This window comes from Mobula birostris, chromosome 16 (assembly GCF_030028105.1).
Source record: "Mobula birostris isolate sMobBir1 chromosome 16, sMobBir1.hap1, whole genome shotgun sequence".
In the NCBI taxonomy this organism is placed as follows: domain Eukaryota; kingdom Metazoa; phylum Chordata; class Chondrichthyes; order Myliobatiformes; family Myliobatidae; genus Mobula; species Mobula birostris.
This window is the reverse complement of record NC_092385.1, coordinates 64,834,881-64,857,436: the sequence shown is the minus strand read 5'-3', so window position 1 is coordinate 64,857,436 and position 22,556 is coordinate 64,834,881. Positions and strand designations below refer to the sequence as shown.

Below are 22,556 nucleotides of genomic sequence, written 5' to 3'. Positions count from 1 at the left end.
ACTTGGATGGGAACCTGCAACTGGTGTTGCTCCATATACCTGTTGCTCTTAGGAAGTCTTGGGGCAGAGGTGCTGTCAAATCAACCAAGATGAGTAAGTACAGTGCATTTTGTACACTGCCAATACTGTGTGGAGACAATGAGTGTTCAGGGTGGCAAATACTTGCTGAGGGCTGCTTTGAGAACTGTTGGAGTTGCACTCATCTATGCAAGCAGAGTGTATTTCATCATGCTCATGACTTGTGCCTTACAGAGGATGGATGAAGGCATAGGCTTAAGTTGAGAGGAAGCAGCTTTAAGAGCCTTGAGAAGAAAGTTCTTTCTAACAAAAAAATGGTGGCTGGTATTCATAACTCTCAGCTAGAAGAGGTGATGAAAGATATAGTCACTTTATTTCAGAGGCATTTAAATAGACACAGACAAAACATTGAAGAATCTGGATTAACGTGAATGAGAAAGTGGTGGGCCGAAGTGTCCATTTCAAATTCTGTGAAAGGTTAAGAGTGTCAGCAGATGACTCACTCAGGATGCTCAGCCTCTGCACTGCTCTTGTAACCTCCATTTATCTGGCTAGTCCAGTTGAAGTTATAATTACAGTCCAAAATGGTGGACCCAATGATGGTGGTTAGATATTCCCCATTTTGGACATTGTCAATGCTTGAAACCCTCGTTGCACAAAAAATATCTGCCATTCAACAACCCATTGATCTTTACAGGCACAATTACTGGAGCTGCAGCCTCACAGCTCCATCTGCCTAGGTTCAATCTTGACTGCTAGTGCCATGAGGAAGGTACATGCTCTCCCTGTGGCTACATGCATTTCTTCCAGTGCCCCAGTTTTCTCCCACATGCCAGAAGATGTTGGTGGGCTAATTGGCCACTTTAAATTGCCCCTTGTATGTGGCTGATTGGTAGAAACTGGTGGTGGTTGATGACAGCGTGGTTTATCAGTGGGTCAAAGGACCCACTTCCATTCTGAAATTCTATGACCTGTACATTTATAAAGCATTTCAAAATATTAGCATTATACTGATTAAGATTTCAGAGTAATTTCTATATTATTCAGTTTTACTGTATTTAGTATCATTGGAAAGATTGAAGCATGGGACAAAGGGTCCATAAGCAAATATTATCTGGAATTTAGGAGTAAGAAATATGATTTTAAGACATGAAAAGCTCTGAGAAGACTTGATAAGGCAAAGTAAGTGAGGGCATTTCCCTGATGTAGTGATCAAGATGAATGGGAAAGCTTAAGGATAAAGGATCACCCATTTAAGACTGAGATGAGAAGGAATTTCTTCTCACAGACTATAAAAGTCTCACCTTCAGAGGGTTGGGCAGGTTGAGTCTAGGAATTCAATAGACATTTTTAGAGCAAAGGAGCTATGGGAACTAGGGAGAGGAGTTGATTCGAGTCCAACAATCAAGTCAGCTATGTTCATATTGAATGATTCATGGTACTGTATAGTCATCTCCTACTCCAAAATCTTAATGTTAGAGTAAAGTAATTTACATATATATTAAAACACAGTAAATACAACTAACAAGAATACATCATTGAAATAATTGCTTACTTCATCCAAACTCTCTCCTTTTCTGGATGCAATGAGGTATTTCATCTGATCCCACTCAGCAACTAAATCTTTTCCATCACTGGAAAGAAGATCTGAGAAATGGTTTTGCAGAGCTGCTGCTTCACTATTTCCATAATGAGCCAGTTTCTCAGGGTCAGACGGAATCCTATCTGGATCTAGGATCCGAAAGGCTCTGATGATTGCATTATCAGGAAACCTCTCCTTCAGACTGTCAACAATATTCCTCACCTAACAAAAACAAAACACAAGTAGAATTCTTCTGCTAAGCCACTATCTTTATTACATTATTTCTTCATTATCACTGCAGTATACTTAACCCAGGAGCATTAAGCACACAGGGCAAGTGAAAGCACTTCACTATATACTACCGCATCATGAAGTATGACAATATCCTATTGCAAAGTATTGTCAACATTCCAAGTTGGCAACAAGTACGTAAATAATCTAATAGTTTAGTATCTACTAACCAAAGTTTTAACAGAGTCAGCTATCTCATCAGTAGCTTTAGCTGCTGTTTTGTGAAGTATTGGCCCATGTGGTTTTCTTGCCAAAGGCAGTCGAGAAAGAGCACCACTTTCCAGCAACTGGATTCCCAACAAAAAGCTGCTTTCCCATAAGATATTGTTTCCAAGATACTTGCACTCAAGGAGATTAATTGTAGATTGAACCCTTTCAGGTATTCTTACTGGATTCAGAAATCTTTCCTGAAAAAATAGTGATAGATTGTCCAAATGGTGGAGGAGATCTCTCAAGAAGAAAATGGCAAGTAGAATGCTGTAAATGTAAAGAGAGAATAAAAACATTGTACAAATAAATGGATCTAGTTATTACAGCCAGAGTTAACATCATTTTCCCCAAGGTGAATGTTAATTGTGGTTAATATGCCAATTTTAAAAGTATATTTTAACGATCCCCTTGCAGCACAATCCATGATATCAACAAGACACTGTTGCTTTTGAGTCCCAACACTGGAATAAAATCAAATAGTAACTTAAGCACAAATTCTTGGCTGATGCTATCATGCTGAACTGTCAGAGGTATCAAGTAGTGATGAAATGCCAAATGAACTTTCCTGCTCAGGCACTGATTAAAAAAAACACTACTGCAATATTGTGAAGAGCACAGTTAACACCAATGCCTTTGCCAGTGGGTTTCACTCATAACAGTTTAATCATTTTGTAACTTGTGGGACCTAGCAGTGCATAATCGGGCTGCACCTTTTCTATAATGGAAAGGTGACTACAACACAAAAATATTTCTATTGCGGTAAAGTTGTTCTATTCATGAAAGATGGTATAAAAGTGCTACTCTTTTCTCCCAAAAGATGAATGAATGAACTTCCATAATGAGAAATACAAACTGACATTCCTAGGCACAAAGCAGAAAGTTTCAGTCCCAGAAAATAAACATAATTTAAGATTCAAGTATTAAAATAGGTATTAGAATGGAGGTGATAATACCGAGGTTGTTGGAGTTTAAGGAGGATACTTTCTGCTGTGATATCATGGTCACTGTAACTCATATCAGAAAAATATATTATGAGGGTTTGGTAGGATTTGCAAATTGCTTGGATTGCCCGGCCCCGATTTATCCATTTGAAGTGACAAGCCTTTGCCAGTTTGATGGTACTCGTCTCCAAGACATGGAAGACTTCTTCCAAACCGCTATGTTTAACTGTGGATCTGAAAAGTTTAAGAAATGGTTAGTTTTTCATTAGCTCTATTTTACCAGCTATTCACAAATAAATTTGCATTCCAAGACAGCCTGGATAAGTTTCATTTATTTGTTTCTATGGGTTATGACTTCTCAGTGTGTAAACTGCAGTGTAGAAATTGGAATGATTGGCAAGTAGAAATCTAACACTGTAGACAAACTATCAGGCAAAAGAAACTTAACCCTAACATGCATTCTGAAACACAAAAATATATTTTTAATAAAAAAAACAGGAAATTCAATCACATTTGAAGTTAAGGGTCATCATATTCATCAGTTTCTATGTAAACATCACATTCGTGCAATGACAAACATAGGAATTCCACATACAGTACTTGAACTGTACAAACAGAAATTTCATACGTGCCAGGAACAGAATTGGGTAGCCATGTTAATCAAAGTAATAAATTCCCCACAATGGACAACACAGCCAAAGTAACAAAATAAATTTCACAATATGAATTACCAATGAAATAATTAGGAACCCTTGAGCACGTCATAAGAAGGGAAACATTAACCTCAAGGCAACTAAACCAAGACAAATATTTGTTTGGCATGCTTAAAAACAAACTGTTCTAGGAAAATGAAAACTTGGCATTTTTCAGAAGAGCTATGTTTTTTACCTGGAAATATATGAATAGATAGCTTTGAAACAACCATCTATTTCTTGAAAAAGTGTAATTTCATTGTATGAATCCTTAATGGCCAAAGCCTCAGAATGTACCACAAAGTGTTGTCCAAGCAGCCATGGAATATCTACCTACAAAAGTGCCAGCAAGTGATTGTCAAATTAAAAATCATTGTAGTGTTCAGAGTATACAGTACAGACCAACAATTAAAAACACTGTAGTAAGCAGTTGGTGGGGGGGGGAGGGGTGTAGGAGAGAGAAGGGGGGAGGAGGAGGATTTTAAGAAACTTTACAAGGAGGTAGAAACAGAATGCTAGGCTTCAATCAACCAGAATTAATTTAGATTGACACAAGAGCCATAATGCCATTTTGTTAACTGCATGAAATACACAAAATACATTAACATATCAGAGACTGCCCATGGCACCACTTGCTCACAAAATTATATTGAGAACCTAAGAGTATGACATAGTGCCTTGGGAATGGCCACCGTAAAGCTATCTACTTCAATGTGATTGGGAGCTATAAGAAAGCATAAACCCATTACCCAAGGATTTGACATTATGCCAATGATTGTTGTAAGTCCTCAACAACACTCTTGAAAGAATATTAAAGCTATGTTGAGCATGCAGTTCAAAAATATCTGAAGTAGTAAGATCAGACTAATTATACTTGACCCTACATAAATCAAAGTGGGACAAAGAAAATCCAAGATACTGCAGGATGAAAATGGAAGTTCATAAGGATACGCAAAAACATGTTTAAGTAACCTTCTTAGCTCCAAGGGCAACAATCCCAGCTTCACTAGTCTCTCCTCATAACTGAAGTCCTGAATCTTTGGTAGCATTTCCGTAAATCTCCTCTGCATCATCTCCAAGGTCTTGACATACTTCCTAAAGATGGCCAGAATTAGACACTACTCCAGAATCAGCATTGAGACTTCAACTAGCTCTAAGTAACATCAATGATTTGTATTCAGTTGGATATGTTGGGCCAGAACACACTGATAGCTAGCCAACTGTTCTGCACACAACAGCTAGCTTACTGTAGTGCACACAGCAGCTCATTACAAACTTGCATATCTTGCCTCAACAACCAGAACAGTGGTGTTGCTGAGCTGAGGAGCTAAATGTACTGTATCCAGCCATTCTACTTGATGCTAACCTTAAATGGTGCATCTAGCTCAGTCCCATTCAAATAATGAATGAGACCATTGGTTTCATCACAAAAAGCAAGATGTTGATCTATTTTTCCTGTTTATTTTACACTATTTATTTTTGGTCACCAATCTTTAATTCAATGTTTAAAGGAAATAAAAAGTTAAAACATTTCATCAACCATTTCTAAAGGTCCCTCATTGGGCAGCCATCAAAATGGTCTGCAGGTGATGGTGGGGTGTTAACACCTACTGACTACAGCCTAGCCATCACTTGCATAACACTGTGCCTTGCATTAAGGTCCTGGTGGTAACACTGATCGCATTCTTGAATCGCATTCATATGACTACAAAAACTGAGTGGTCAGTCAGGGTCACATGAGACATGATCAGTGTGATCTGACCCATTAAAGTCACCACTAGCACTAAACAAGAATAGCCAGTGGTTTCAAGAGACAAAGATAATATTTAAGAAATGAATTGCAGAGAACAGCTATAAAAACTTAATACTGGGAGTTCCAGTTCACCAGCATGGGAATAAGAAGGAACACGATGAATAAGCTAGGGACCAGTGACCACAAGAACTTTAAGCAAGCAAAAGTAGGAGCTGCAAGAAAATGTGTTACAAAGCAAACAAAAGGAATCAAGCATAGCAATAGCACAGTAATAGTATTAACTGCAGCTTTCATTACTGTAAGCAAAGCAAAAACTGAAGCACTAAGACAGGAGAGAAAAGCCAACATGCATGAGTGAAACATTCTAGCAAACAAACATTTCTTACCTAAATGCAGAGTACAAGGAATAAACTGAATGAATTGAAGCTGCAATATCAGCTGGGAAGCTATGCCACAGAAGTTATTATCAGATTACAGTTCTAAAATGGTCAGGACTAGAATGTGGTAGAGGAGGAGGTAACACACATAAAAGTTGCTGGTGAACGCAGCAGGCCAGGCAGCATCTGTAGGAAGAGGTGCAGTCGACGTTTCAGGCCGAGACCCTTCGTCAGGACTAACTTCAGCCTGAAACGTCAACTGCACCTCTTCCTACAGATGCTGCCTGGCCTGCTGCATTCACCAGCAACTTTTATGTGTGTTGCTTGAATTTCCAGCATCTGCAGAATTCCTGTTGTTAGAGGAGGAGGTGTACATGGTAAGGATACCATTAGCTGAGGTGAAGCTTAGGAAACTCTCTGTTTAGGAAATTAAGTGGCAGTTGACAGGAAAAGTATTATAGGCAGGTACTCAAACAATAAGGATACACGTGTCTCAAGGGGAAATCACACCTATCAACAGGATTGAAAAAATGCATTGGATCTAGATCTGACAGAGGGAGAGAAAAAAAATCACACTTCTAACTCTACTGATGGATAGGTGACACGATAAGCAGTGCAGATGGAACATTAAATTACAGGGAGCTATTGACAAAGCAAATGGACTGTGCTAAATGCAACCTTTGTTGTCTCATGTACTGCAGACCTAAAGTGGGAAAAAAATTTAAAATTGGTGTAAAACAAGCAGCAATGAGGGAATCCATGAACACAGATACATAAAATTGTCATAAAGGATAGGACAGCTGGCTTTTTATAGAACTTGTGCTACTGCTACATAAAGCTCAGGTTCACTAAATCTGGAGCAATTCTGGGCACACATTTGGAAGCATGGATTGACCTTGGAAGGAGTACAGCAATGATTTACCAAAATGATACTTGGATTCCACGTGAAGCTACAAAGAAAGATTACCAAATTAAGTTAGAAAGTTGACTGAAGATCTGAATTAAGGGGAACTGACAGAAAAGCTGATGAGTCTAGGACAAAAGGGCATGTTAAAATTGTCAGGGATTTTTGGAGGCAAGTTAAGAAACATTGTCACTTTCTATTCCACAATCGTGTAATGTGTGGTTGGTCAATAGTTAATTTTGAATCTGAGATCAAAAATTTCAGCTAATTTATTTATAGGAAAAAATATGTAGTTATGGATCTGGGTCACAAACCAGCATTATTTCATTAACTGAGAACTACAGGGATTGAAGTCTTCATATGTTCTTAATTATAAGAGGTCCAAATAAGCTTTTCAACTTGGAAGGTGAAGACTGAATGGTAACCTAGTAGAAGAATAAAGAGAGCAGAAGGACTCCCAAAAGCACAAAGATTGCCATCTCTTCAAACAAAAATAAATGAATTTATCAATTAAGGTTGTAATTTTAGCCGGATAAAGCTGGGACAAATGGTTTTCATCATTATTTCATCATCTATTTTACAAAATTTGGTAATTTGCTGGTAACTTGCTCCTGTAATCAAAGAGGTCAAGCACATTCTCTCCTCCCAACTCTCTACTTGCACTATAAATTCCAACCATAAATACCCCAAGACCAACTTTTTTAATTCATGCAACTCTTAGGGTACCATTGCACAGTTCAATGTACAGTGATTTAAGTTGACTTGATGTTGAAATGAATACCAAGCAATAATCATTTGTGATTGCGGGATTGCTGACAATATTCCTCATCATCCTGAAGAGCGGCCATGGATGTGGCGAGACAAAGAGCTAGGTTTGTATGGTAAAACTATAACTGAATCAGTGAAAATGAAAAATAAAAACACATAGAATAGGTCTCCGAAGTATGAATGTATCACATTTTAACTAGCTTCATTTCTACAAATTGAAACACTAATCTTTCTTTCATAAACTACGTAAATCTTAACCAGACAGAATTAAAATGCTCAAAATAAACAGATTCTGAAGATGCAAGATCTTGAGCAACATACATAAATGCAGGAGGAACTCAGCAAGTCAGGCAATATCTATGGAAGGGAATAAACAATCAACATTTCAGGCTGAGACCCTTCATCAGCACTCCTAAATCAGGATTCATCAGTAGTCAGTGCTCACGCCTGGGACCAAGGTCCATTAAACCCAAAAAAAACACTTCTGATTTTTTGTTTGTAAAAGTCTTAGGAAAGGAAAAGACATCCTATTTCATACAGCTCTGATACAATCTTCATTGTTTTGATAATCCAACCATGCCTCTCACCAACTGGCATCCCTTCAAAGCAATTGTTAGATCTCTTAGATGACCAGTATGTTTACAGAGGTAAGATCACAATCACCAATTAACCATTTATTCATGTCACCTCCTAATCTTTTCAACACTGATGCAGCTTACATGCAGGTTCTTTCATTAAATGATTTCCTTTGTGATACATATCTGCCTCAACCACCTTCAGACTGGAAAAGGTACAGCCAACTTTGATCAAAGGTCACTAACACAAAACATTTATAGTTTCTCCTCAGAAACTACCTGTCATGGACAGTATTAATTCTAAGCTTACTAACGAGGTCATGTGGGAATACTGGAGGCAAGAAACAGCAGATGCTGAAAATCTAGAGCAACATACAAAATGTTGGAAGAACTCAGTGGGTCAACAAACATCCATAAAAAGAAATAGAAATCAACGCATCAAGTTTTCATCAGGATTGACAATGGCCAGTTCTTCCTCCACTCCCACACCCTGGCTTTTTCCTGTTGTCCTTTGCAGTTCGAATGAAAAGTCTCAATCTGAAACATTGACTGCCCATTTTCTCTATAAACCCACTACTTTCCTCCAGTATTTTGTGTTTCGTAGGAAATTGAGGTGCGGAGCGGAGCAATAATGGTGCTAAAGGGCGACTCCTTTGCTTTCATCTTCGGGAACAGCTCTATTTCCATCTTTAATATCTTTATTTTTTCCTTTCAGGGTACTTTTGAAGACCGTGACCTGGAGTTACACGCTGACTTCAGTTCTTTACGGGAATTGGGACCCGCTCTCAGGGTTCCATAGCTGGCTGTTGTTCGGCATGCCAAGGGCTCAACCTAACAGTCCGGCTCAGATTTGGAAGCCTAGGATCTCAGGGCTCTGGTGACTGGCAGATCGAGGGTCAGTGTCACGGCAGGAGACCCGTGTGTCGTCGGGGGAGTCAATACATCTACAGCTGTGTGCCTGGAAACCCAAGATCTTTGAGATCTTCAGGCACAGAGCTCAAAAAAAAAAAGGCGACGTAACGGACTTTTAACATTGTAAACCAGTGAGTTGTTTGTTATATCTCCCTACTCGCTGGAAAAGCAGACACACTTCCTTCCCCCTTATTAGGGACACAGAGCCTGCGGGATGTCGTATACCGGGTGAAACGCGAAGTCTTTGGGTAACTGCGAGTGTGTCTTTGCTAGTGCTTTGTTCACACTGGAGTGCTTGGTGGCAGGTGCCAGTGCCTTTTTTTGCCAGTGGTTTGGGGGGTGGGGGGGGGGGAGGGATTGTTGCTTGCTGCAGCTTACATGCGGGAGGGAGGAGAGCGGGGGGGTACTCTGGGGTTCTAACATTTAACTGTTGTTCATTCTTTGGGGCCACTTCTGTTTTTGTGGATGGTTGCAAAGAAAAAGCATTTCAGGATGTATATTGCATACATTCCTCTGACATTAAATTGGACCTATGAACCTTTGATTTGTTGACTCTTACCTTAAAATGGGTACATTGCAAATGAATAAAATAGATATTTAATATTTTGGTATTGACAAAATCCTCAGGGGATTTATGATGAAATACAGACTCCAGAAATTGAAGGAATCTTTCATGGGGAGGAGACAGATTTAAAAATACAAATTAAAATAAATAGATTATGTAAGCTGAAAAAGCTCAAGTGTAAGCAAATCATAAAATGCTCAAAGGAGAAGGAAAAGCTTTCTCTTTTCCCATTCATTCACAAACTTGGTTTAAATGATTATCTAACCAAATCTCAGCTAAGGCAGGCTGTATCAGTAAATTAAATGTCTGGAAAAAGTTGAACAGTTCCAAGAGTGAAAACAATAACCAAATTTTTTCCTGGGATCAGCAATCATTATAACCATGAATATACATTTACAGAGCACCCACAGGAAATTAGGGATTTAAGAGCCTAAACTATTACCATTTGACTCTAATCCATCACTAACTCTCAGTGAAAACTGCAAAGCAATTTTGAAAGCTCCATCCCAAATGGTAACATAGCCAAATGATAGGAGAATTTTAATACAAGTAGTATCAGGAATTAGAGTCAGTAAATGGAGCTACAACATCATGGCCGCTATGAGACTTGGCTACCACCAGGGCAGGAACGGTTGTTGGATGTTCCATGGTTTAGATATTTCAAATGGACAGGGAGAAAAGCAAAAGAGATGGGGATAATATCAGGGATATTATCACAGGTTGTACCAGAGATAGCATAACAGCTGCAGAAAGGGATGACATCGTGGAAGAATTGTTGAATGAGTCACTGTGGGTGGAAATGAGAAACAGGAAGGAAGCAATCGTTTTATTGGTCTATTTCACAAACCCTTCCCCCACCCCCACCAACAGCAACAGACAATGAACAGATCAGAAGGCATATTTTGGAAAAGTGCAAAAATAACAGGATTGTTGCCATAGCTGACTTCAACTTTCCTAAGATTGACTGACTCCTTAACGCAAAAGGTTTAGATTGGAAGGAATTTATTAAGTGTGTCCAGGAAGGATTCTCAACCAATATGTAGACTAGAAGATAGGCCAGACTGGATGTGATGCTAGACATTGAACCTGGTCAAATGTCAGATCTCTCGGTGGGTCAGCATTTCAGAGATAGTGACCACAGCTCCCTAACCTTTGCTGTAGCCTTTGAGAAGTATAGGAGTAGATGATATGGGTAAGTATTTAATAGAGGGAGGGGTGAATACGATGCTATTATGCAAATAGATGTACTCAAGGAAATGCACAACAGAAATGTGGAGGTTACTTAGGGAGTAGTTGCATGAGGTTCTGCATTTGGATGTCCCATTCAGATAGTGGGGTGACAGAAGCAAGCACAGTTCACAAATGATGTGAAACATCTAGTCAAGAGGAAGATTCAAGTTTACTTAAAGTTTAGAAAGCAAAGAACAGGGCTCTAAAGAGTTAAAAAATACCCAAGAAGCAGCTTAAAAATGGACTTAGGGGAGCTAGTAAGGGACATGAGAAGGTCTTGGCAAGATTAAAGAAAACCCCTTCTACACATATATGAACAACAACAGGATGATTAGAGTGAGAGTAAAACTAATCAGAGAGAGAAGAGGAAACGAGCCTGGAGTCAGAGGAGGTTCTTAATGAATATTTTGCTTCAGTATTCACCACTGAGAGAAACCTGGACATTTGTGAGGACAGCACAAAATAAACGACTTGCTGGAACCTGATGTTAAGAAAGAGTATGTGTTGGAACTTCTGAAAAAACATTAGGATAGATAAGTCACCAGGGCCAGATGGGATATACCCCAGGTTACTAAAAAAAGCAAATAAAGAGATAGCTGCACTTTGACAATGATCCTTAGTAGTACCAAATTATGGCAGATGGCGTTCAATCCAGAAAGGTGTGAAGTGATTCACTTTGGAAAGTCGAATTTAAAGATAGAATACAGGATTAATGGCAGGATTCTTCACAGTGTAGAGGAACAGAGGGATAGACTTATAGTCAGAGACATGCACTCTGGCCCATTTAGTGCATTCTGTCTAGTTGCATCAATTTTCACTTTGAGCATAATCCATGGGGTAGGCCCATTTGGATAAGTAGATCCATGTACTTATCCAAACTTCTTTTAAATATTGAAATTCAACCCAGATTGATCACTTCTGCTGGAAGCTCATTGCACACTCTCACATTTCCTCACCCCCCCCCCAAACATTTCACCTTTCACCCTTAAACAATGATCTCTACATAATACCATAGTTAATAACATGTTTTATTGTATTACTACTGTTGTGCTGTTAAGTGTTTTATTTTCTGAAGCATTTCTGTAAAATGCAGCGCATTCTATTAATCAAGTTTCACAGTTCAGTATTTTGGTTTCTGCTAAGATAATGAGTCGTTTGCTCAGCTTGGGAATGCTGTGACATCCAATTGGGTTTGTCTTGATAACATTCTGTGCAGTGGGAACATGCAAGAGACCTTGCATTAGTTTTCTAGGAGACAGTGGGTTGGGCGGTACTTAAACAGCATTCACCATAGTTTGCTCCCTCAACTCAGCATTCCAACTTTCCAGAATCATACCCATCGAAGACATGTGTTGCTTATTGAATATGGCCATCTCATCACTATGCATTTCTGAGTCACATAGTTGCTAGTCAGAGCTAGCCAACAAACCTAGTTTATTATGAGCCCTGGTGAGAGTGTTACATCTAGTTCTAGTCTTACCCAACCTCAGTGGAAAAAACTACTTTCATTTCTCTTACCTATATCCCTCAATTTTGTATACCGCTATCAAATCTCCCCTCATTCTCCTATGCACCAGGGAATAATGTCCTAACTTATTCAAACTTTCCCTATAATAAACTAAGGCTCTCAAGTCCCAGCAATATTCGGTGGTGAAGAAGGCGAATGCAATTCACTGCTAGAGGAACAGAGTATAGGAGCAGGGATGTGATGTTGAGGCTCTATAAGGCGCTGGTGAGAACTCACTTGGAGTACTGTGGGCAGTTCTGGTCTCCTTATTTAAGAGGAGATGTGCCGACATTGGAGAGGGTACAGAGAAGATTCACTAGAATGATTCCAGGAATGAGAGGGTTAACATATGAGGGACATTTGTCCGCTCTGACGGTATTCCTTGGAGTTTAGAAGAATAAGGGGGGACCTCATAGAAACACTTTGAATGTTGAAAGGCATGGACGGAGTGGATGTGACAAAGTTGTTTCCCATGATGGGGAAGCCGAGTACGAGAACGAGAGGGCATGACTTAAGGATTGAAGGGCGCCCATTCGGAACAGAGATGCGAAGAAATTTTTTTAGCCAGAGGTTGGTGAATCTATGGAATTTGTTGCCACGGGCGGCATGGAGGCCAAGTCATTGGGTGTATTTAAGGCAGAGATTGATAGGTATCTGAGTAGCCGGGGCACCAAAGGTTATGGTGAGAAGGCGGAGGAGTGGAACTAAATGGGAGAATGGATCAGCTCATGATAAAATGGTGGAGCAGACTTGATGGGCCGAATGGCCGACTTCTGCTCCTTTGTCTTATGGTCTCAATATTCTTGTTAATTTCCTCCAGACTCTTTCAATTTTATTGATATCTTTCCTGCAGTTAAGTGACCAGAACTGCACACAATACTCCAAATTAGGCCTTACAAATATCTTACACGATTTCAGCATAACATCCCAAATCCTATACTAAATTTGATTTATGAAGGGCATTATGCCAAAAGCTCTTTTTAAGAATCTATCTACCTCTGACATCACCTTTGAGGAATTATGGATCTGTATTCCCAGATCCCTCTGTTCTGCTGCATTCCTCAGTGCCCTACTGTTCACTGTGCAAGTCCTACTCTGGTTTGTCCTCCCAAAGTGCAACATCTCACACTCGGCTGTATAAAATTCCATCTGCTACTTTTCAGCCCATTTCTCCAGCTGCTTCAGATCCCAATGCAAGCTTGCTCACTTTCCACTTACCCCTAATCTTGGTGTCATTCGCAAATTTGCTGATCCAGTTTACCACATTATCATCCAGATTGTTCATATACACTGAGTGACAAAATCTATATCCACAGATCCCTCAAAGTTGCTGCATAAATTGATACAGTTGTTGAGAGGTTATAGTGTGCTGACTTCCATTAAACAGGGAATTGAATTCAAGAGCTGTGAGGTAATGTTGCAGCTCCATAAAACCCTGGTTAGACCACTCTTGGAATATTGTGCTCAGTTTTAGTCTCCTCATTATGGGAAGGATGTAGCAGCTTTAGAGAGGTGGTGAGGAGATTTACCAGGATGCTGCTTGGATTAAAGTGCATATTTTATGAGGATAGGTTGAGCAAGTCACGATTTTGCAGCAAAGTAGGATTAGAGGTGACTTCAAAGAGATGCACAAATCAAGTAGATAGCTAACAACTTTTTCCTAGGGTGGAAAAGTCTGATACAATGGGCATAATTTTAAGATGATTGGAGGAAAGTATGGAAGTGGTTGTCAGAGCCAAGTTTATTTTACACCGAGTGCTAGGTTCATGGAACATGCCAGAGTTGCTGGTAGAGGCAGCTACATTTGGGGCACTTAAACTCTTTGACAGGCACATGGATGACAGAAAAATGTGGGGCCATGCAAGAGTGAAAGGCCATATTTATCATAAGCAGTGTAAAAGGTCAACAAAAATAGTGGCCAAAGGAGCCTGTATTGTAATTCAATGTTCTATGCTCTATGTTCTAAAGTAGATGTACTTCAGCTCATTTGACTGTAATTTTGTACTATCAACTGCCATCCTTTCTGACAATCTCTCTACACTTTGTATCTACCTGTATACCAACTTTCCTCTGACCTGTCACTCTGGTTCCCATCCCCCAGCCAAACTAGTTTAAACCCTCTCCAACAGCTCTAGCAATTCTGCCCACAAGGATATTGCTCCTGCTCCATTTTCAGGTGTACATTCATCCTTTTAACGACATCTTGCCTATAGTCTGGTGACCAGAACTGCACACAATACTCCAAATTAGGCAATCCAGAGATTACTACCCTTGAAGTCCTGCTTTATAGCTTCCTATCTAGCTCCCTATATTCTCTCTTCAGGGCCTCATCCCTTTTCCTGCCACATATCATTGGCACCAATATGTACCACAACTTTTGCCTGCTCTCCCACACCCTTTAGAATGCTGTGGACCTGCGCTATGATATCCCTGACACTGACAACTGAGAGGCAACACACACAGTATTGCCGATGACACTACATTGACGGCCTTATCTCAAACAATAATGAGGTGGCCAACAGGGAAGAAATCATCTCTCTGACACAGTGGTGTCAAGAAAACAACCTCTCCCTCAATGTCGCAAAAACAAAGGTGCTGGTTGTCGATTACAGGAGGAATGGAGACGGGCTAACCCTTATTGCCATCAATGGTCTGGGGTTGAGAGGGTAAACAACCTCAAGTTCCTCAGCATCTACATCACCAAGGACCTCACATGGTCTGCACATACCAGCTGTGTGGTGAAAAAAGCATAACAGCGCCTCTTTCACCTCAGACGGTTGAGTGAGTGTGGTATGGGTCCCCAAATCCTAAGAACTTTCTACAAGGGCACAATTGAGAGTGTACTGACTGGCTGCATCACTGCCTGGTATGGGGATAGTACCTCCCTCAATCCCAGGACTCTGCAGAGAGTGGTACGGACAGCCCAGCACAGTAGTTCTGAACTTCCCATGATGCAGGACCTTTACAAGAACAGGTGCATAAAAAGTGCCTGTAGAATCATTGGGGACCCAAGCCATCCCAACCACAATCTATTCCAGCTGCTACCATCTGGGAAGTAGTACCGCAGCATAAAAGCCAGGACCAACAAGCTCTGGGACAACTTTTCCACCAGGCCATCAGACTGATGGAATTCACGCTGACTTGAGTGTACTCTATATTACATTGATGGTTCTATTTATTACAAACTATTATAAATGTGCACACTGCACATTTAGATGGAGACATAACGTAAAGATTTTTATTTCTTACTTCCTTCACATACATGAGGAGTAAAGTCAATTCATTTAGAATCTCAGTACTTGTTCAGATTCTAAGCACCAATTCCCTCCTTTATCCTTGAGTAGACTCACCTTAATTATCCTTTTTCTCTTCAAGTATAAAATGCCTTGGGATTATCCTTGATAATGCTTGCCAAGGACATTTCATAGCCTCTTTTGACCTTTCTAAACACCTGCTTGAGCTCGTTCCTGCTTTCAAGAATCCAGACTACTTCCTAAACATTACTTATGCTTCCTTTCCCTTCTAACTAAATTAGGACCTCAAACCATCCAATGTTCCATTGCATTACCATTGTTGTTCTTACTCCTTATCTGAACTCTGATTAGCTGGTTTTTAAACAACACAGATCAAATGTTGACTTGTCTCACAGGAGCTGCTTCCAATCAATGCTCATCAGCTCCTTTACTATCCTGTCTTAATTTGCCCTCCCCCAATTTTCAAAATGTTTATCCACTATGAGGTCTGTCCCCTGGCCTGGCTTTGCTCCCAAACCTACAACCTAGTATGTTCACTCCTCTAGTTGGATTCTCCACATACTAACAAGAATCCTTAGATAGCTGAAGAAATCCTTTCCCCATGAGTCTCTTGTTCCAAACAATACTGGGGACACTATGCGACCCTGTTATGGCAACTTTCCATCATCTGCTTACATATCTGTTCAACTTCTCAGTGACTGCTGGGGAGGCTTGCAGTGTAATCCTGTCAATGTAATTGAACCTATCCCATTTCTGAGGTCCATCCAAATTGCCTGTGAGTGAACCCTGCAGTCTGTCCTCTCAAAGCACTGCTGTAACATTCTCCATTAATAGTGCAACCCCTCCATTTCTTTTAACACCTTCCCCATCACACTTAAAATAACTAAACCCAAGAACGTTGAGCTGCCAGTCCTGTCCCTCATGCAACCAGGTCTCTCCAATAGCAATATTATAATTTCATGTACCGATGGAGGCTCTGTTCATCCTCCTCACCCATAATGCTGACATTGAAATATATACATTTTAGCCCATGAAACCCACTATGGCGGCACGCAAGGGGAACTTGGGGGAGGCCCTGCCAAAGGGTCTCAGCCTAAAATGTCAACTGTACTTTTTTCCATACTTGCTGATTGGCCTGCTGAGTTCCTCCGGCATTTTGTGTAGTTTCTAAACAACTACCTTGTAATGCTCCCAGGAATCTCTTACATTCCAGTAAGATCACCAATCATTCTTTTAAAGAATATTGATCTGGCCAGCATGGTAGCGTAGCATAGCACTAGTGACCTGGATTCAATTCCACCACTGTATGAAAGGAGTTTGTTTATCTTCCCTGTGATCACATAGGTTTCCTCCAGGGGCTCAGATTTCCTCCCACATTCCAAAGACATATCAGTCAGGTTACTTAGTCACATGGGCACAATGGCCGAGGCACAGTCACTTTGAAATGGATATCACACTACTTCACTAAATAAAAATAAATCCAATTTCTTTAGTTACAGGTGATAAAAAGACTTCATTCCAAGAACTAACCTAGTGAATCTAATCTGGACTGCATCTAGTGCCACCTGGATCACCTACCACCCACCAGGTCTTGCTCCAACCCTTCTCCCTACCCTTTTTTCCTGGCTATTTTTTCCCAGTCCTGAAAGGTCTTGGTCTGCACTGTCAACTATCCATTTTCCTCCATGGATGCTAACTAATCACCGAATTCCTCCAGCCTTTGATTTATTCTGGATTTGTAGCATCGGCAATCTCACTTCTTTAACAAAAAGATCAAAAATGCAAATATTTTCGTCCTGGCCTCCCCAGTACCTTATATAATCTGAATGACACCAAACTCTAACTCCCTTACAAATAAAGAAAAATCCAGATCCTAGGGCTAAGTTTTGCAGTCCTTGTTTCCACTCCCATCATACTTCATATCCTTGTGACTGTTTCAGAGGACAATCAAGCCACAATGGACTTCCATAGAGGATAAGATCAGAGAAGGTTAGATTAATGAAAGATGCCCCATGGCCCGCTACGCCCATGCAGAGTGTCAAGTACCTACAGATACTAATCCCATTTACCAGCACTTGGTCTGCAACCTCAGTCTTGGTAAGTTCAATTGCTCATCCACATGCATCTTAATTGTTGCGAGAGTACCTGCCTCCTCCACCTTCAAGCAGTGTGTTCCAGACTGCTTCCACTGTTGGTGAAAAAGGTTTTCCTCAGATCCCCTTTAGACATTTTATACTCACCTTAAATCTTTGTTGAGTTCCCTATCCCTCTCATAATTATGTATAGAAATATATCTCTTTTATACAACTCAATCTCATTCATTTTTAACCTCCTTGCTCCAGGGTGAAGTGGAGCCAAAGCTTGCCAGCCTCTCCTGAAAACTGAAACACCCCATCCCAGGCAACATAATGAATCTTCTCCTCATACTCTCCAGATTATCACATCCTTCCTACTGTGTGGTAACCAGGACTAAACACAATATTCCAGCTGCCTTGCATTCAATACTCAGCTAATGAAGCCCACAATAGTTTCTCAACAACGCCATCTACCTGTATTACCAATTTGTACAACAAGATCCATTTATTCCTAGTCCCCTGTTTGTCAACATATCCAGTAAGATAAATCGGCCTCGGCTCCCATATTTCCCCCTCTATGTCCTGAATATCTGTGCCAGTTTGTCACAAACTATTTAGTCCATTCAAAGAATAAATACACTAATCAAATGCAGTCTCCCACTAGCACACATAAAGCCAAGATTTAATCAGAGACTTGGATACACAGTGGATTCCAGTTAATGAGGCATTGATTAATCGGAGCAGCCATTTATTTGGGTCACCTCTTAAAGAACAAAACTTAATTGAGAAAGAAGTCAGGGTTCCCTTTGTTTATTTGGGACACTGTGGAGCTTAATTGGGACAGCAGACAGTTACTGAACGATTTTGAAATAATGTCAGACACGTGCACTTCTGTGGCCATTGAACACTACACCAGCTTTAGAACAAACAGGTTTTGAATAGCATCACTTGCATGGTTTTGTGCTTAAAGAGCAAAAATTTTTGTGGCTGATAATTGGCAAGAAATAAACAGGAAGACTATTCAGAATTGTTTTGCTCACTGTGGTTTGAAGAACTCCAGCTTGGAGATGCCAGAAACAGCTGGCACTGAACATAAAATGATTTTTCTACTTCAATGGAACCATGGTACTGTAGTGATTAGCTCGACGCTATTACAGCTCAGGGCAGAGTTCAATTCCTGTGTTGTCTGTAAGGTGCCTTTGTATGTCCTTCACGTGAAATATGTGAATTTTCACCAGGTGTTCTGGTTTCCTCCCACAGTCCAAAAATGTACTGGTTAGGTTAAATGTTCATTATAAATTGTCACATGACTAGGTTACATTTAAATCGGGGTTGTCAGGGGTTGCTGATTCAGCATGGCTCAAAGGGCCAGAAATACCTATTCTGCTCTATATCTCTAAATAAAATTAGAAATTATGAAGAATTTGAAGGTATTGACAATCACCTTGAAGATTACAATGAAAATGAAGATTTGGAGGCTGCAATAGTCAAAACCATTGTACGAAGGCAGTCCATCAGCTGTACTAAGTCTCTGCATTGATTTGTTCATTTACAATCTATCAAAAGAACACAGCAGCATCCAATGGATGAACTCTCCATTGATAACTATTAGGAATTAATAGTTTTTATAGTACTGTAGCAGTACAGTGCTCTAATTTGTTCCATATTTCAGTTAAATACATAATTTGTTACTCAGTTAAACAGAAGTTTGTCTTCACTATGCCTTTTTAATTATTTCTATTTAATTTCAGACGCTTATTTGTGCAAAAATGTCCAAGTGTGTCCCAATTAACTGGCATCCACTGCATTGCTATTTATTTCTCAGCATTTCTTCACACTCTTTACAGTTCTCAGTTGCAAGATCTCACCGATATTCGGGTTTTGTAGATCCTAGATTACAGATAATGCATCTCAAAAGACAAAAGTTAAACTTTCACATTCAAAAACTTGCATAAGTTTTGTTATATCAAAATAACAAACTATCTCGATAAATTAGAAACAATTAACAAACAATAATTCCATCTTCCAAATCTAATGGAAATTCCATCAGAAAAATGGCTGGTTCCAAGAGTCAAAATTACTCATTTACCTTGAGCTTGACATGAAGGCCTCCTTTCGATCCCATCATAATAGCTGAACCATTTGTAGTTATCATGGCCATAGACTGGAGGCAGATTTGGTGCTCAACATAGAACTTCTTTATAGATTTGTACAAGGATACAGCATCAGATTTACCATCCAGATAAAGCAGCTTTATAAATTTCACTTGCAGCTCAGTCTACATGAAAAACAAAACTAACATTTACCTATAATTGAATGTGCACTTTTATTTTACAAAAGACACTGCAAAAACTGCACTTCGAGCTAAAATTTACAGAGATGGTAAATTGCATTTATGGAATCAGCTGACAAAGAAATCAGATGGGGCAAAGTGGATCTTAGCTTATCTCACTCACATGTCCCATTTCCAATAGTGCAGCACTCCCTCGCCACTGCAATGGAGTGTTCTAGATATCTGTGTTCAAGTTTCTAAAACAGAACTTGTATTGATAACCTTCCAACAAGACACGACAATTATAAATATGATGGTTAGAATTATTCAACCAGTTGGGCAGGGAAAGGTTTAGAATCCCAACTTGAGAAAATGCTTCCAGGCAGGAAATGTGGATATATTGAAGATATAACTAGATTACAGGTCCAGAAGAGATGATGGGTCAAGTTCACATATTTACAGAATCAAATGACAAAATGAATTCCAAAGCAAAAACTTAAGCTTCGCTCAAAAACTTCTTGTATATTTTTTTCTGAAGGTGTGACAGTAATATACTGTAGAAAATAGCAGCTTGGTTAAACAATTTAGTACACAAATTCTAGGTGGCTTCAGTAAATATAAATATAGATAGAAATAATGTTAAACCAAAGAGATCAAGTGAGAAATAGATTAAGGAACATGTACACATTATTAGAAACATCAAATAATTGTAAACACTCCTACACACGCAAAACATTCAAAATACTTTTCACTTAGCTGAAACTTAGACATGCATTAGAATTAGAAACTAAAGAGCATTCTACAGCCAAAGTTGAAGGAAAATTACAATTATTTTGTTTTTGGAAATATGCATGCTCAAATTTAGAGAAAGAAATCAACCATCCAGCTTTATGGGAAGGCTTGATTAACAAAGACAGCAAGTATCTCCAAAAATATCTATATAAATTAGTATTTCCATACCAAGATAACAAAAGTAACACAAGGAGCATATTGAAGATCTTCACTGAGAGATAAACTGTTGGCTGCTATGCTTTTCATAACTAAAATCATAGTTCAATGATCTTTGAAAGCACAATTATACTCGTGTGACTGGCTGCATAACATGCTTTTTAGATAACAAAGAGCAATCGGAGGGAATAAAGGCTGCAGCAGGGATTTAGCTATAACTTGGCAAAACTTTACTTATAAAGGAGTGCAAGGTCATATCTTATTGTGAGAAATCTTTCAGAAGCAATAATCAGAGAAGAAAGCCACTGCAGAGTTGTTGAAGGCAAATTATACTGAACAAACTGTAAGAATTTTGGTTAAGGGGATAGAAAAGGTTGAAGAGATTACTATATTGATTAATCACATGCATTTTAAAAATGGGTTGGATGAAATCCCCACAGAAGGCTGGTAAGGAAAGCTGAGGCCCTTGAAATACAATTAGAAGCACAGTACTATGTACAGAAGAACAACGAATAATTTTTTCAGAATAGAGGTGGTAGCAAATATGATCCAAGTTGTCCATGTTTGAGCATTGATTTTTTCATGTATTCATGACTTGGACATGGGTGTGTAGAGTAGAACTTCAATTTGCAGATGGCACCAAAGTTATAGCAAAGGGTAGGATATTATGTTTAGACATAAATAAGCCTGCAAAATAAGATAACTGACAGATGATATTTACTACATCTGATTCTCTGAGGCCTCTGTTGGTCAGAGACGACCATGAATATTGCATCCTAGCTACCTAGATACACAAGTCTGGACTGTGCGATATGGAGAGCAAGCTGTTGGCCATGCAGCAAGCTCCCCCTCTCCATACATCTGATGAACCCAAAGGTACAGCAAAAATAGATACAGTTTTAATACAAGAATGCATGAAATAATAAATTTCCAATTTTATCCAACATAGGTCTTCTTGTTGAGAAGTATGCAAATTAAGTAAAAAAAAAGGCAACTACTTCATGTCACAGCACTAAAAAGTATGAGCAAACAGGGGGGTGGGGGGACTTGTATATGTTTATAAATAATTGAAAGTGCCATTACACATTTGAAAACTTGAGCTTCATAAATGGAAGCATCAGGTACAATAACAATCCTGATGAAGGGCCTCATTCCCTTGCACGCAAAATTTCAAGGTGACAAAGGATAAACATAATCCAAAAATCCAAATCAGTCATACGAAAACTCACTAAAAGGCTCCAAATTACAGCTTTGGAAGAAAAAAAGCCATGCTCACCTCTATGATGTGTGTTGCTTCAATTGCCATTTACCCAGTTATGACCAGTGACACTTAAAATAGCTTTAAATTTGATACAGTTTAAAAAATAAAATTACATTTTTCCTCAAACACGATTGTAAAGGAATGAGAGAAAAACGAACTATAATCTCGACCAACAATCCTGTTCGGAAGGTTGGGGGGTGGGGGGCACATTACATAGCACAACCACAGCTGGCATAAAGTAGCATCAATTCAGTACATCCAAATGCTTTCAGACCCAACACTGCATCCAATGGCAGACAAGGTCAGTGCAAGACCGCAGTAGTACTCGCTGTAAAGCAGCGGTCCCCAACCACCGGGCCACGAGGAAACGATATGATTTGGCGATAGGAGTCAGCTGCACCTTTCCTCATTCCCTGTCACG

General features: G+C 39.5%; 1 protein-coding gene across 7 annotated transcripts in view; it reads right to left on the bottom strand.

Moving 5' to 3' along the window:
- nckipsd (NCK interacting protein with SH3 domain) overlaps positions 1-22,556 on the bottom strand; it is a 286,417-nt gene that overhangs the window by 225,727 nt on the left and 38,134 nt on the right. For 4 of the 7 annotated variants that reach the window (XM_072280764.1, XM_072280766.1, XM_072280765.1 and 1 more), the window contains 5 exons: positions 19,744-19,932; positions 3,931-4,067; positions 3,055-3,276; positions 2,062-2,368; positions 1,574-1,822 (listed from right to left, as the gene is read on the bottom strand). The exons of the other annotated variants lie outside the window; for them this stretch is intronic. In XM_072280764.1, the coding sequence (XP_072136865.1) occupies positions 1,574-1,822; positions 2,062-2,368; positions 3,055-3,276; positions 3,931-4,067; positions 19,744-19,932 (1,104 nt within the window). The remainder of the gene's footprint in view (positions 1-1,573; positions 1,823-2,061; positions 2,369-3,054; positions 3,277-3,930; positions 4,068-19,743; positions 19,933-22,556) is intronic. 7 annotated transcript variants of the gene reach the window in all.